Source organism: Pezoporus wallicus, unplaced genomic scaffold, assembly GCF_028554395.1.
Source record: "Pezoporus wallicus isolate ANWC-B61680 ecotype Strahan unplaced genomic scaffold, APGP_CSIRO_Pwel_v1 contig_2908, whole genome shotgun sequence".
NCBI lineage: Eukaryota > Metazoa > Chordata > Aves > Psittaciformes > Psittacidae > Pezoporus > Pezoporus wallicus.
In genome coordinates this window covers 6,604,199-6,620,793 of record NW_026642179.1, presented here as the reverse complement: position 1 = coordinate 6,620,793, position 16,595 = coordinate 6,604,199, and the positions used below count along the sequence as shown (strand labels likewise).

The 16,595-nt window shown below is 40.0% G+C and overlaps 1 protein-coding gene across 5 annotated transcripts in view; it reads right to left on the bottom strand.

Annotated features, from left to right (window-relative positions):
• Positions 1-16,389, bottom strand: part of DNM1L (dynamin 1 like) — a 43,601-nt gene extending 27,212 nt beyond the window's left edge. For 3 of the 5 annotated variants that reach the window (XM_057427865.1, XM_057427867.1, XM_057427866.1), the window contains exons 1-2: positions 16,131-16,389; positions 5,106-5,253 (exon numbers count right to left, since the gene is read on the bottom strand). In XM_057427865.1, coding sequence (XP_057283848.1) covers positions 5,106-5,253; positions 16,131-16,232 — 250 coding nt within the window. In that variant the 5' untranslated portion in view covers positions 16,233-16,389. The remainder of the gene's footprint in view (positions 1-5,105; positions 5,254-16,130) is intronic. The other 2 variants (XM_057427869.1, XM_057427870.1) reach the window with 2 other exon arrangements.
• Positions 16,390-16,595: the final 206 nt, after the last annotated feature.

Sequence of the window (16,595 nt, the reverse complement as noted above, 5' to 3'; positions counted from 1 at the left end):
GCTTTTCATATCTTTGAGTGAGACCTAAAAACTTTATAGAATCAAGGAATGGTTCAGGTTGGAGAGGATCTTAAAGATCATCTAGGTCCAACCCCTCTGCCATGGGCAGGGACACCTCACAATAAACCAGGCTGCTCAAGGCCATGTACAACCTGGCCTTCAACACGGTCAGGGGTGGGGCAGACACAGCTTCTCTGGGCAACCTGTGCCAGATTATGTATTTTTCTCAAGACTGCCTTCCACCAAATTCTTACTCCTATAGCTCCTATACTGGAATGCACCTTTAAGAAGTTCAAATACTGTACAATGCTAACTTTAGTTACCTATGTAGCTCTTCTCCCTAAACCAGTGGAAATGCAGAATGGGAATGAGAGCTTTCCAAATACTAAAATGAACAAAATCAACAAAGCATGAAGAATCTTAGCTGTTTTGCTAGCATTCTAGTTCCCGTATCTTCACAGCTCTTGGACACAGCAGACTACCATCTAAACCCTTTTCCCCCTACCCCATCTCTCCCAGCACCTCATCTCTTCCTAGCTCTCTTTCTCTAAGCAGACACACACACACAAAATTATCCAACTTGTGAAAAAAACATGCACATCTTCCAATCCCTTCTGTATGCTGCACCATTTTTTCTATCCCTGATGCTAACAAGATGACCACTCTTGAGTGAAAGCTCTTCTCCTGCTGTGCTTCTATAAAGCTAAGTACAATGAAGCTCTCATTGTTTGGGAGCTAGGCACAAGAGACTCCTATGTGAAGTAGAGAACAAAAAGCTGACAAAGCAGTGTCGATTTATCAAGCAACAGATCTCTGTTAACTATTCCTGTGTTCCATATCAATTCCATCTGTTCAGTTTTGAATAATATTTAGCTTCCCATCTTGGGGAAAAAAAAAAAAAACAAACAACTTATAAACATTTACTAATGGCCCATTCATATGTTCCCTCCTCTTTCCATTTTCTAACAAATGGATAAGCTACCACAATAGGACTTAGCTATAATACCAATTTAATAATTCATGAGACCAGACACTTCTCTTGCAATCTGGTAAGACAACACCATACCGGGGTAACACTACAAACACACCATATGTGCTGAATCACTAGAGACTAACAATAAACAGCAAAAGCATAATGAGAACATTTCCTTCATACCATACCACATACATCTCAGTCTGAACTATCATATTAGGAAAACACAGCTTTTCATATTTATATTTTCTATCTTGATTTCTTGCAGAGTCCACTGCAAAAGGGTATCACACAGCTCATCATTGACTTTAGAGATCATATCTGCTGTTCCTCAATGCTGCATGTTAGAAGATCATAAGTTAATTCAGATGTTTGGCTGCAATTCTTGCTCAAGTGTTGTATTAAAAACCAGGAAGCTTTCCGGAAGCAAACACTCAGAGGTAAAATTTAAGCTTGTAACAACCACAGAGTAGTACTATTTTTACATGGACATATTCATACGTAACACTAGTACATAGCTAGAGCAAGCACTACGATGGAAAAAGGTGACAAATCACAAAACAGAAATTACAAAAATAGAGGTAGTTGCAAAAGAACTATCTGTGAGTACATAGTTCATTGCCAGCACATTCAGAAAACAGTGGCCAAGACTTGATACTCTCTAGTCCAATATTCAATTTGTAAAGAAGAAAACCCTCATGCAGAGAAAAACTTTTTCTGCAAGACCATGGATTTCCCTCCAAGAAATCCTAAACGCATTCAACCCTATCTCAGCATGCACCTCATAACACAATTATGATCTGTAGCAGTATAGTGACTTATTACAGTGTCAGAAAACATAGCCCAAATAAGGGGTTGCCATCTTTTTTCTTTCCAAACTACCTCATCCCATCTCAGATCCGTACATATGCTAAACCAGATCAGTGACAAAACCATTTTTGTGATTTACCTGGATTTTGGAGGCAGGAGAGAGACATTTCAAATGCAACTGCTAAGTCACAAAGGTTTGTCTGTTCTTAGCAAACAAGCCCACATCTCTCTCAAAGGAACATCAAGAAATTGTAACATGCACATATTAGAAATTGATTTTTTCCCCCAACAAAAAAAGATCTAAATGGGCCTCAAATATTAGGTTAAATTATTTTATTAATTTATTATGCAATAATATTGTCCCATTTTAGATTTAAAATCTGAAACACCAGATCAAGTGCAACCCACAAGAGAAAGGCTCTGCCTTCACTCAGAAAGCTTTAATTACAAAACTATCTTTTATACCTGTGAAGTTACAGAACAAAATCATGTTTTACACCCAACAACTCAGAATCAAAGAGTTCTGAAAAGTACCGGAAAATGCACACTGCACAATACAAGTAATGTAAATCCACATTTAAAGAGATCAAATATGTCATTTCTAAAAGGCTGCCCAGAGACTTTCTGAATTCACCACCCTTGGATGCTTTCAAGAAACTGGATAAAGCCCCAAGCAACCTCACCTTGAGTTCAGAGTTAGCCCTTTTTTGAGGAGGAGGGTAGACTACAGACCTCCTGAGATCACTTCCAACCTGAGTTTTCCTACAGTTTTTCACAATCCAGCACACCCTGGATTAAACACTAGAAGTTTTTAATTGCTATAAACCCAAATTGTGTTATCTGCTTGTTGCAAGAATGGAAATTTGATCTTTAAACTGCACAATATTAGTAACTGTTCTTCAGAAACCAAAAGCAACAAATATTACTGCCAGAATGAAGACCTTAGGCCCACTGTAGGGGAGGACTGGGTTTGAGATCATCTTAGGAACCTGAATGAGCACAAGTCCATGGGATATGATGAAATCCATTCGTGAGTCCTGAAGGAGCTGGCAAATGAAGTTGCTAAGCCGCTGTCCATCATGTTTTAAACACCATGGCAGTCAGGTGCAGTCTCCAATGACTGGGAAAAGGGAAACATAATGCCCATTTTCAAGGGGGAAATGGAAGACTCAGGAAACTACAGAGCAGTCAATCTCAGTTCTCTGCCTGACAGGATCATGGAGAGGAGTCTGCTGGGACTCATGCTAAGACACATGAAAAACAGTAAGGTGGCTGGTGACAGCCAGCATGGCTTCTCTAAGGGCAAATTGTGCCTTACCAATCTGGTGGTCTTCTGCAGTGGGGCTACAGAACACTAAGATAGGGGCAAAGCAGTTAACATTGCCTACCTGGACTTGTACAAAGTATCTGACACAGTTCCACGTGAAATTCTTGTCTCTAAACTGGAGAGAAATAAATTTGATGGATGGACCACCAGGGGGATAATGAATTGGCTAGATGGCAGCACACAGAGTTGCTGTCAACAGTTCAATGTCCAGCTGGAGACCAGTAACAAATTGTCTTGGCTGTCAGGACAGAGCCTGTTCAATATCTTTGTTTGCAACATGGACATTGGGATGCTGATGGCACTAAGATATGTGGTTCAGTTGATATGCTGGAGGGAAGAGATGGGATGAAGAGGGGCTGTGACATGCTTCATGAGGTGTGCCAGTGCCAACCTCATGAAGTTCAATAATGCAAAGTGCAAGGTCCTATACCTGGGTCGGAACAATCCCTGGCACAGCTACAGGTTGGGTGGAGAAGAGATTCAGAGCAGCCCTGCAGGGTATTGGTTGATGAGAAACTGAACATGAGCCAGTAGTGGGCGCTCGCAGCCCAGAAAGCCAACTATATCCTGGGCTGCATCAAAAGGAGTGCGACCACCAGGTGGAAGAAGGCAATCCTGCCCCTGTGCTCTGCTCTCCTGGGAGCCCACTTGGAGTACTGCGTGCAGTTCTGGCATCCTCAACATAAGAAGGACATGGAACTGTTGGAACAAGTACAGAGGAGGGCCATGAAGATGATAATAGGGCTGGAGCACCTCCCATACACAGAGAGGGTGAGAAAATTCAGGTTGTTCAGCCTGGAGAAGAGAAGCTACACCGAAACCTCATAGCAGCCTTCCACTATATGAAGGGGCCTACAAGGATGCTCGAGGAGGGATTCTTAATTAGGGACTGTAGGGATAGGACAAGGGGTAACAGGTTAAAACTTAAACAGGGGAAGTTCAGGTTAGATATAAGGAACTTCCCTACTGTGAAGGTGGTGAGGCACTGGAACAAGATTGCCCAAAGAAGCTGTAAATGCTCCATCCCTGGCAGTGTTCAAGGCCAGGACAGACACTTGGGTGACATGGTCTAGCGTAAGGTGTCCCTGCCCATGGAAGAGGGGGTTGGAACTAAATGATCTTAAGGTCCTTTCCAATCCTAACTATTGTACCATTCTATAATTACATTAAAAGAAATACTGTAAAGAACTACTGATACCTCGACTTGCTACCGCTAAAAATACATTAAAAAAATTTGAATATAATGAGAATAATTATAGCCCCAAGTTTACCACACCATCAAAAGCCTGTGCACTTTTTACTGCCTACATGAGAAAGCTAAGATTTATCTACAAACACAAGGTGGCTATGACTCCGCTGCTCTTTTGTATCATCAAGTGCAGTAGTTTGTATAGAACGAGTATTTAAACTCCCAAGGGAGAAGTAAGATTACTTTCTTGATCTGCTAGAGATAAATTTCAAAGTAAACAGCTTCAGAACATTTTGTGTGTAGTTCTTTATGTGCTTGGAATCTCAGTGCAGCTCAGTAAGGTAGCATCTGTATACTACAGAACATGCCCATTAAAATTTGTTTGCTTCTACTATGTTTGTTTTCCTTTCTTCTTCTTCTTCCACCTCTGTTCAGAAATTATGTAATTCCTAACCTCCTTTTAAGAAGCCACATACTCATCTTCTCAAGGAAAAACCTTATTTATACAGCAAAAGAGGAGGGGAAGAAAAACACAAGAAAATCACGTTCCCTACACTCTAGACAATTATAATCATAACTCAAATGCTTTCTCTGGTATGCTTTTCTCAAGTGTTTCCTAAGAATAGAAAAACTTAAAACATTAGAGATATTTGAATATCCAGATTTTGACTTCTAAATGACATTTCTAAATGGACAGAACAGATGTGACAAGAGCCATTTTTTTCAACTTATTTTTCAGTCAAATGAACAAGAAAGATTCAAAGTCTCTTTCCTACAAGCAAAACACACTCTTGGATCACACTTACCATTTTCATCGCCAGCTGTTTTCCGACCATCCTCTGGGGAAACATGCACCAGCTGCAGAATAAGGGGTCTCCGGGTGACAACTCCAGTACCTCGTGGGAGCAGATCCCTCCCCACAAGACTTTCCAACACAGAACTCTTTCCACTGCTCTGAAAATTAGAATAGAGCTACATGATTTTCTTAAACATCAAAATGCTATAATATTTTAGTTTTAGCTTGCTTTCATCACCCCTGCAAACAGCGGTCCACAGTCCTCTGCTATACAGTGCCTGAAGAAGTGTCTGACAGACTTTCTGCATATAACAGCGGTACCACACTGCACAGGCACTGAAGGACAAAAGTCAGCTACAAACCAGTAACTGTCTAAACATGACTGGGATACTTAAAAAGCCATGGGACACTTAGAAGCCATGCAGACACATGTACTTTCTATCTCTTAAGACTAAATGACACATATAATAGGCTTCAGAAAAAAGTCATATCCTATTGAACATTTTCTACCCCAAATATTAATCTCTACAGAAACACTTCTGGGAAAGAAAAAAATATTTGTCTTACTAATGTTCAGAAAGAAATTCTATGTCTTCTACTACGACACTTTCTAAAAGATATTAACTATGTACACTTGAGTACATTAAGCTATTACAACCTTACATTCCTTTCAGTTTGCTTTTTCTACTGTCTTAACCAACTTCGCAAGTGCAGTATTTGATATGCTATATATATAAACATTGTTTTATACTGTCTCTCCAACTTTGTGTACATAGAAGTATTTACAACTAAATTGACTGCAAATACCTGTCCACATAATAAGAAACTGTAAGAAGTTATGAAATACTTAAAAAGCAGTGAAATTACAAATATGCTTTGAGAGTCTTAAATTTAAAATGTTCTTCTGTAGTATTTTTGTATAAAATGCAGAATTGGACTATATTGTCCAATGAGAAGCTGTGAACATACAGGTTTTAAATGTGATTCAAGACTACTACCATGATAAAACTAACCATATGCAAACAACAGACCCAGATAATGTCAACCTATACTTCGAAAGTCTGACCAACGAGGTTTTGTCTTCTTAACAGAACTGTATTAATCTTTTACAGTTTCCTTCAGCTGGACAGTCAGCATGGGCATGCCATGAGAAAACCTGCTCTGACAATCATTGCCATCAGTTAGGAAATGTTTCTATAATAAGGCTGCTACCAAACAATTCTCTTAGAAACCCCAACGAAACAAAAAATCCCAACAGATGCTTCTGACAGCCTGAATGTGCATTACTGCTCTACAACCTCAATTCAGCTTTCCAGTTCTGAAAGAACAGATTCGAGCCTTCAAGTAAATCATAAAATGTGTACATAATGTAGCATACCATAAAAAAAGCAGTGTTAAATATCTTTTAAATATCATACATTTAATGACATCATAGGTGACTTTTCTAAAACTGAAAAACAGATCAGCAGAAATGAAGCAACACAGCACTATAAAACAGCACGTATCTAACAGCGTCGTAAGACAAAAAGGAAACATGAGAGGATCAGAACCTATTAAAATAGGACTTAAATGCATAAGCACAAAACAAATATTAAAATACAAGGTCAAACCCCTAGAAAGCTTGAACAACAGCAAATGAAAACCTTTTCTTCTAACACTTCATTGTGTAACTATGCTTTATGGCACAGGATGTCATTTGTCCCAAGAGGTGACTAACAAACCAATGCAGATTGTGTATATTTTTCAAAGCAAATCTAAGTCAAATTTGACAGCAGTGAGATCAACTATTTACAGTAAGCACAGAGGACAGGGTCACAGGAAACAGAAATACAGCCTTATGAAGATTTTTTGCTTCAAATAATTTTCTTATTCACCTGATCTTTTCCAGTGAACTTTGGGAGCCTTCCATGCAAGGAGCTTATGACAGGATATTGGGCACTGAAATCTTCCCTAAAAGTCACTGAAGAACAATCTGGCCAAAGCACAAACTAGCTCTGGAATACTCCCTGCAAGAACTGCCATTGCAGCAAACTTCTCAAGAATTACTAATATTACAGAATATGAAAAACATTTATTTCAGAGTGACAAACAACAAACCATTTCTTAACAAACTTTGTAATTTAAAACACATGGAATGCAAATCCACCAGGGTTTCACTTATTAAAAATATTTTTAACATCTCTTGAGCCAGGTTTCTTATTCATGGGTAGAACAGTCTCAAAGGGCTGGAAGAGAGACTCAGAGGAAGTGGATTCTCCTGAGCATATAATTCAAGTAAAGAACAGTTAGTACTAAACAGCTGAGGTCCTCACCAAAAACCTCAACAAGACCAAAATCTATGGCACCAGGTGCTGCACACTACTGCTCATTGTTTCATCCTTCCAAAAGAGTAATATTGAAGGAAGCTGAGACGGGGACACACCAAACTATGTACAGAATTGAAACGCTATGTCTTACACCATTCTCACATTTATCTTTGGATGTAGAAGGAATGATATGGATCCTTTGCAAATATGAAGTCATGCATTAGATAAGACACTACAGAACTCCACACATCAGGATATTTGTTTCAAATTGCATTATGTTCCCTATTAAAGCAATCTGTTCTTGGAACATAATACACTATCTAATGACGCACTCCTTAACCTGGGCCCCATACACATCCATTACCAAGAACTGTCTGGGAAGTGGTAAGGAATGCAATACACACAAAGTTTATATCTTTTCTGCCAGTAGGAAGAAGTGAAGTATATGGGTCTGTCCAGAATATAAATTCAGTTCAGCCAGTTGTTCATGCAGCGAATTTAGACAGAGACTAATACTGATGACCAGAGGTACCACAGAATTTTTAGGAATAAGTCTGCAGCAGCATCACACTTGGTTTGTCATCTTTTGTTATGGGAATGGCTCATCCTGATTTTACCCATGGACTGAAATCCATAAACTCCACAACGGGTGCAGAAAAGCATTAACAAATTCTAAGTTCTTATGGCAGGTCAGTCTGGACCCTAACACTTGACCCTTACTTGAAATATCTAAAAGCTATGATATTTAGAGGAACTTTATAAGATTGCTCAGAAAAAAAAAAGGGCAAATACAGGAACATCTATCTTTGTCTGTTAATTCTTTAACCATTGCATCAAACTTCCACTGTTGAGTGTTTTAACATTGCTCTGTTGACCATGCTCAGTCTCACAGATAACTCACCTGAGTTTGATGAATGATAAAACCATTTTTCCCAGAAGTACTAAGATGGTAAGAAATGAGGCACACAAAGGCCTGGTTTTATTTCAAGACACTCTGACACACATATGATGTAAATCTCATCAGCTTTCGCTCTGCATCCTTAAGTTGTATTTTCACCATTGCCAACACCACCTTCAGGCTAATCTAAAATAATCAAGGATGAAGGGCAGAACAACACAGAAACAGCTGTGCAGTTATTCTCTCAAATTAAAAAGCTGAACTCAGTAAGAACTGTGATCCACTCCAAAAAGCCAGCATCTCTACTGTTCAACAGTCCCAATGATTTTGCTTCTGCTTCCCTACCCTTCATTTCTTCTTTACTTGTTCCTGCATATTTCAACCTTGTGTGCTTATTATCAAAAGGCATATGTTCCCATCCATTAAGCTAATCCTTATGAGAAAATTTGTTTTGCAACTTGCTGTACTGCTAACCACATTTTTCAGGAATTCAGCAGCAATGCATGACAGAAGCAGACACAGCACATGACTTTATAATCATCCAGCTTCATTAACAGCAAGATATGTTACTTTAAAAACACTTCAGAGTTGTTGACAAGCCAAATGGAAGACAGTTTGTATTGAAAACTTAAGTAACACTATGAAGAACCATTCCCATTTGTCCCAAGCATTTACTCAATTGGCTTTCTTACTCTTTTTCCAAGTCTTCATTAGCATTCCTAATTTTAGAAGACCTGCACCCCATACCCAGCAGCATCCAAAGATGGCTTCTTCATACCCAAGAGAACCCTGGCCCAATCCACTTCCATTGATAGTTACCTTCTACTTTGAGCCCCATCTGTAAGTACAAGGGCCTAGAAGACCCTACTGGTGAAGATCAAGGCAAAAAAAAAGCACCACATGCCTCAGCCTTGTCTGTATTCACTGTCACTAAATCAGCCATCACATCACAGGAAGCCCATATTTTCCTCATTACTCTTTTCCTCTTGAACTTCCAGCACCACATTGCAGTTATTCTTGTTCCCTTTGATGTCCCTTACCAGTTTCAACTCTATTGGAACGTTAGCCTTAATACCATCTTTGCATATGCAGCCCATGTTTTTATGTCCTTGAGCAGCTTGTCCTCACTTCTGTCTCCTACACAAGTCTTCTGTGTTGGTGCTCAGTCACAAGTTCCCTCCACAATGCTCTCATTACATGATTACTTATTTTCCTGAGCATCTGTATGGACTACTGTTTTGTGCTCCACTGAGATTATCCTTAAAGGCATGTTTGATCTCTTGAGCTTCACTGTGCCATAACTCACTGTATCCCACTACTTAGCTCAGTAAATAAGCCAAAGTCTGCTCTTACTCTTAAGAAGTCCATGCAGCAAGAAGGCATAAAAAGAAGACTCACCTGGATTCTTACTGATGCACAAGAATCATGAGAATTTTTTACAGTCCTTTGCTCAGATTGTTGACTGTTGCATATTTAAAGTATTACCAAAATTATAAGGGACTTATATTGGCTGAAACAAATTCCAAGTCATCTTACAACAATCTGCTGACTTCCCTCTACCTTTAGACTTCTTAACCATTTTGTGGAGCCAATGTAAAATAAATCATCTGTGGAAAAAAACCTTTATAAAGAAATCTGTCCAATAACCTACTGGTGAATGCCCAGTAAGAAAACTGGTTAAAAGGGGTGTAAACTTTATTTCTTGCTTTTGATAGGAGAAACTGGTAATTATTATCTGATCAAACAGGAAAAACTGAAAAGAACTCCAACACAATACAGATGTACTCAAGAGAGCACAAGAAAATAAAGAGGCAGTGGTATTAGTATTCCCCATGTCTTTTTAAGTGGCACAACAATAACAAACCTTTAAGAATGCCAGTAAGGAATTGTGAAGTAGGAGAAATTTCTCAGTGAGACACAGTAATTCCTGAAAAGTTCTCTTAAGAAAAGCAATGCATTTACTTTGACAACCAAGGCAGAATGGTTGCAATTTTGCAGTTTCTGTCATACAAGAACTGTAAAAGCCCTGCTGGCTAGATCATGCTCTTAGCAATACATACATACACAGTTCACTAAATTTTAATTCTTTTATTGGAAAATATAAGTTAATGCATTTTTGCTGGGATCTCCTCAGAAATATTAGCCAGATAGGTGCTTTGAAAAGAAGTTCTCTGCAGTAACTATCCTGGAAGAATTCAGCATGCTATAACTAAAGAGCAGCAAATTTTATGCTTTTTCTCTTTCCAGGTTTTGCAAACATGAATTATTCTGAAATAAAAAGTACACATGCAATTCCAGAGCAGTTCCACAAGGGAACTGCTTTGGTTGGAATGGCGATTGTGGAAAAATTTTCCTATGTGAACCATGCTAGGCTGGTTCTAAACAGCCAACAAATCTGAAAATGTATTCACTAATCAGAAGACAATTTTGAAGTTACATGCAGGCAAAATGAATTATTGTAATACATTCTTTGAAACAAAATTATACTCCTAGAAAGATGCAGAAGAGGCCAATTCCAACTTGAGAAAGCAGTGAAACCAGCATAATGTACTGCCGGCTTTTGCAAAATACATTTTCTCCATGAAGGACTGGATCAGAAGACTGCTGCTCTTGCAGGGTGTTCCCCATTCACTGGAATAGAGAGCTTCCCTGAAAGAGTGAGGAAGAAGCCACAGGAACTCCCTCCACAAAAGACACCTTATGTACAAGCAGTAAGGAAAGCCATAATTTGCACAGCTCAGTCAAACTTCTTCAGGAATCCTTTATTTACACCATATCTAAACGTAGATACATGCCAAACAACAGTAAATAGATAAAAGCAGATTAATTCTTTCTCAAAGCATCAAATCCTGAAGTCCTCCAATAATTCACTTAAAAAAAAATGCCTCATGTAATTAGAAACAAGTATAGAAGTTCCCTATGTTAGATAATGGAACTGTGATATCTGAAGACACACATTTCAAAGACGTGTAGACTGATCTCACACAGTATTGCTTATACTGCTATTTTCACTACTTTTTCAGTAAAATTATTCAAAACAAAGCCAAAGTGTATCTTTAAATTGAAATAATTACAAACAACAGAGATTAAAAAAAAAATAAAATAAAAATAAAAAAGTCAACTTTATGACTGCTATATGAGCAAATCTGTTCAAAAAACCACTACAAGCCATTTTCTCTCCAGATACTGAAAAACATTTGCCAGGGCAGTCTGCCTGAATGCTCTTCCCCTTCATTTTCCCAAGAACATGTTTCCTTTGCATTGTCCTCCATGGACAAGATATAAGATCAATCTGTTCTAACTAAAATACAGGTTTTCCAGGAAAAACAATTGCCAATCATAAGAACAGGACCCTGGCAGGAAGCATACAAAACTGGGGGGGTGGGGGTGGGACAGTAGGGATGGAAACTCTCCAACTCTTCTACAGCTCTCCATTCTTCCAAAATAACTGGGCATTTTCAAACAAAATCAGTATCTCGATTTAAAGATGCCAACCACAGAAGCTTTCAGGGCCCAGACAGTACATTTGTTCAGAAACTGAGAGAGAAAAGAAACAACACAATGCCAAACGTTATTCATACTACATAACTTTAGCAGCAAAATTTATATTGCATCTGGTAAACAGCTAATAAACGTCAGACTCACTTTGCTGCTTGTCTGAAACACACACCAGAACAGCCAGGGCACAATTCAACAGGAGCAAGGGATGGTAAAATGGAAAACAGTTGCGTCCAAAACCAGATATAGTGAATGTCATATATCAAAACAAACGAAAAAACAAACCAGAAGTTAAAAATCATTTAGGAGAAAAACTAAGCTGTCCTCAGCCAGCAGAGCCAGCACTGAAGCTATACTCAGTCACATCCCCTTTTATAAATGTAGATACAAACGTCTTAGGGAGGAAGACATTCCTGAGTTGAGCTTGGCACAGGGTTTTCCTGTTACTTGGTACAAGCTGATGTTTCCTTCACTTAAAACTGACTTTTTGCCACCACAATGGTGGCAAAATGTAGGATACATTGAATTAAGTAAGGTGAAGTGGCTTAAATTTTGGTTCCTTTGACTTTCCCTGGCAGAGAAAGGTCACAGAAGCTCTGTAGAGAACCTGAAGTTTAAGATCACAATACTAATCTCTCTCAAACTGGATGCTTTGATACGGCATCCACTGAATTCTGAAGCTAGGACCATACATCAGGTTGCCATAGCTGTCAACTTCTTAACATGCATATTACCATCTTAACTGTTTAGCCTAACAGAATATACAGTTATACATATTCAAATGCTCAGGCTGTTAGATCAAGAAACCTTCCTCTTTGGCAACAAAAACTGGTTGTTGAAACATCAAACATGACATGCCAAACAGCAAAAAAGGAAATAAATGTAATGCTCATCTGTGAGAAACCACAGAGGCTAACAACAGCTCTTTCGGATGGAAACATCCAACAGAACAGTCTATGTTAAATACTATGAAGTACACCTCCCCGTTTAAATTCCAAAAATAGCATTATCTGAAGACTGAGCAAAAGTCTATATAAACATTAACCTGAAAGGTCATTTAAAAATCTCATTTTGAATTTCATTAGTTGCTATGTCAATTTAACTTGATGTGTGCAGATAAAGCCCACAACTTGTTTTTATAATGTCAGTACCGGAAGAACCTTACTACAAAACTGACACTAAAGTTTGTATATAAGTACGTCTATGACTTCTAAAAACCCAAAACAGATTCAAGAATTAATGAACTTAAAAAGATAAAGGCAATTCATCTTTATACATCTCTAGGCAGATAGATATTTTGTTGGTTTTTTTTTATTCTAAAATTCATGCTCACTTTCATAGCATAGGGATTTCATTTTTGTAATAGTATCTATGCGCCCTTAACATACAAAAGACCATGCTAATCAAACTTTTTTTTCTTCACCTTGCTTCCTTTTATCATAGTTTAAATGTGTTTGGCTGAGGCACTTCAATACCACCTTGCTATTCCTTACAAGCACACATCATAAAGCATTTGATAAAACATCAGAAAGTTGGGTATTACAGTATTATTGAACAAATATTGCTTATATAGTATTCCTCTGGGTTCTAAAAATGGAAGTAAAATACTGAATGAGGTGAAGGGAAAGTAGGTGAAGGGGGAGAGGCAGGGGAACAACAGAACACCTAACTGGGAATGGCAAAAAAACCCCCTCTGAAATAGTGATGAAAAGCTGGGAGACTAAGGGTGCTCTCTTAGTTCTATTAGCACCAAAGTCTTCAATTTCTTAATAGACCCTGTACTAGGATTCAGAAATAACTTACATGGTATTTATGTGGAGAATGAGAAGGAATTCTCATATGACTGAGTCATAGGAATACCCCTAGAAGTGTGAGGCCGCTTCAATTGCTCATGATACAAAAACAGTAGGAAATGAATCCTGAAATAACAGAGGAGGGGCAAAGAGGACATGGGAAACAGAAAACATTCAAAGCTAAATGAAGGACTATAGGTAGTTTCTAGTTCTACATACTCTAGAATAGAATTAACTTGATGCACAGAAGTAGAAATAAATGAGAACTGGAGAAAGACACAAGCACAAACCAATAAAAGGGTAGAAAAGAGACACAGAAGACAGGTGAGAAAAATAAACAGCAAAGCTATTTTAAAAAGCATTTTCCTTCTCCTTGCTGAATATGTGAAAAAGGTCATTTAAGAAAAGCAACAGACAAACTGGAAGGCAAATAAAAAACACAGACTCAAATATAAATCAATTAACAGAGAGATACAGAAATCTTAAATGGCAGCATTTGTTTCCTACAGTGAAAAATGGAACTGCAAAATTCAAAATTATTTGTGTAGATTATTTAAAGAAGAAAAAGACTGCATATGCCAGGAGGCTACAGACAAAACAACTGTGTGAACAAACTCAAAGACTTAGCCAAAAATACCTCCAAGAAACAAGTGTTTCAAGGCATATTTAAAAAAACCATGGAAGCAAACTACCAGCAGCAAAACTATCAGCTCCAAGGCCACACGTGAGACCTCTCAAAAAATCTGCTCTATAATAAACTAACTTCAGATGAACAAAATAATAACATTTTATTTAAATTCTTTTAAGACTGATTGCATAAAATAACCATCTAGAGAACTACCACGTCAGGAAAGACACTTGCTTCTTTCAACAACCCTGACTAAAAACAAAACGGAAAACACACACAAGATACAGCTTGCTAGACATACTGCTATGTATTTTCCTGGAGTCTATAAAGGACTTTGGTTTGGCATGCTAAGAAATACTATACTAATTCAAGTGGTTTTATGAATATACTGTATACAGCACTGAATACATCTTAATACTGATGGGTATGACTACTGAAGTGAAAGGTGTGTCAATACTGCCTTAACTTCTCATATTACGTACAGTAGATGCTGAGAGTTAACTAGTACAAAGTTGTTCAAAAGGATGATTGTTTTTTTTAAAAAAATACCACTTCAATGCATTTCATAAAGTGAAACAAAAATATTTTCTGAAATGTCACACCTCTGCACTTTCTGTTGCAGAACTTAAACCAGCTTGCTTGTATGAATTTTAATGTAAAGGTGATTAAATGTCTTTCTAAAGTGATTAACTCCTGTTAGCAAGTACCTAACAGTGCTTACCAGTGCAAAGTCTCTCACACCAATGCAAGTATTTTAGATCTATTTTATAAAGTGGCTAGTATAAAGTGAATTACTTTATCTGATTTATACTGATAAAACAGAATGACAGCTGGTTGCCTCACAACCAGTTTGACACTATAGCTGGCTTTTAGCAAACCTACTCTATTCTTCAGCAACGCGCAAGCTTTAAATGCACAGCTCATGTGGTTTAAGTCATATAATCAGATCCCTGGGTGGAGAGTAGTTGGCATTACTTAGGTAGGCATGCTACTGTCAAGCAACATTACACCTTCAAAAAAACCTGTTGATTTCACAGAAACAAAAAGATCCATTAACTTTAGTTAATCACAACTAAGTTTTAGTTGTGCTCAACTTTTTGGTTTCGATTCCCTTATGACTGCTGCAGTTCTGGTCACACATGTTCTGCTGCCAAAAGCCTTGCTAAAGACAGGCATCCCACTGGCATGGATCTAAAAGGTTCTGAGCTGTCTTCGAGCCCAGCAGCAGCACTATCAGGCTGAGCAGCACACACGGTAAATGTTACAGCCAACAAAGGCTGGCTTTGCCTCTCACCTTCATTCCCTACCAGCAGCTAGGACAAAGAGGTCCAAACTGCAGTAGAGCTACCAGAAAGGAAAAACGATCCAAGCCTGCAAGATACCGTTCCGCTCCCACATCCCTTTTATCCAGCCCTCACTTCACGGCGGCTGTCAGAGAAGGGAAGCCACCGACTAGCGACGGCGGTCGTGCTGTAGCCCAGGGCCGGTAGCGGGCCCACCCAGTGTAAGGAGCAGACGCGGGCCCACAGGCGAGACGGGGGGCAGGCCCTCCCGGCAGCCGTCAAAGCTCCTCGGCCGTTCAGACCGCTACGGAGAAGTGCGAAGGGGAGAGAGGGCGGTGGAAAAGGTTAAAATTACAAATGGTCACCCGTTACAAACGGCGAAAACGCAGAGGAGCCCAGAGAGCGAAGGGGGGGGGGGGGGGGGGAGAAGGAGAAGAGGTGCGGGTAGTCTTAGGCGCCCCGCCCGCCCTCGGCTGCCCGCGTCCCCCCATGCCCTTGGCGGGGGCAACCTCGGGTCAGCAATACCGGAGGCGCGATGGTCGCCCCGACTTTGCCCTCAGAGCGACGAAGGCCCGCGCCGCCCGCTCCCGCTCCCTCACCCCGGCCTGGCCTTCCCCTCCTTGCCTCACCTGCGTGCCCACCACCACGATCTGCGGCAGCTGGATGATATCGGCCCCCACTGTGTTGAACACATCCTGCAGCTTGTTAATGACGGGGATCAGCGCCTCCATAGCGGCGGGGGAGGGCAAGGGTCGAGAAAGGCGTCGGCGATGAATGGGCGCGACGGGCAAACGGTTCCCGTCAGCCGCCCCCTCCGCCTACCGCCATTGGCGCTGGCCCCCGCGCACGGCCCGGCCCCAGCAGCCTCTGCGCGCCCACCGGGCGCAGCTCGGCCGCTGCCAAGCATCACGGGAGTTGTAGTGCGGGGTGAGGGCGCGCGGGGGCGCCCTCTGGGGCGGCGCTGTCAACCGCCAACGTGAGGCGGCTGCACCCGCACCGGAAAGAGCTGATCCTTAGCGAGCGCCCGTGGGATGAAGGCGTTCGAAGCTCAGGCAGCGTAGTCGCTGTGGTCTTGTATTACAAGCCATTCCCAG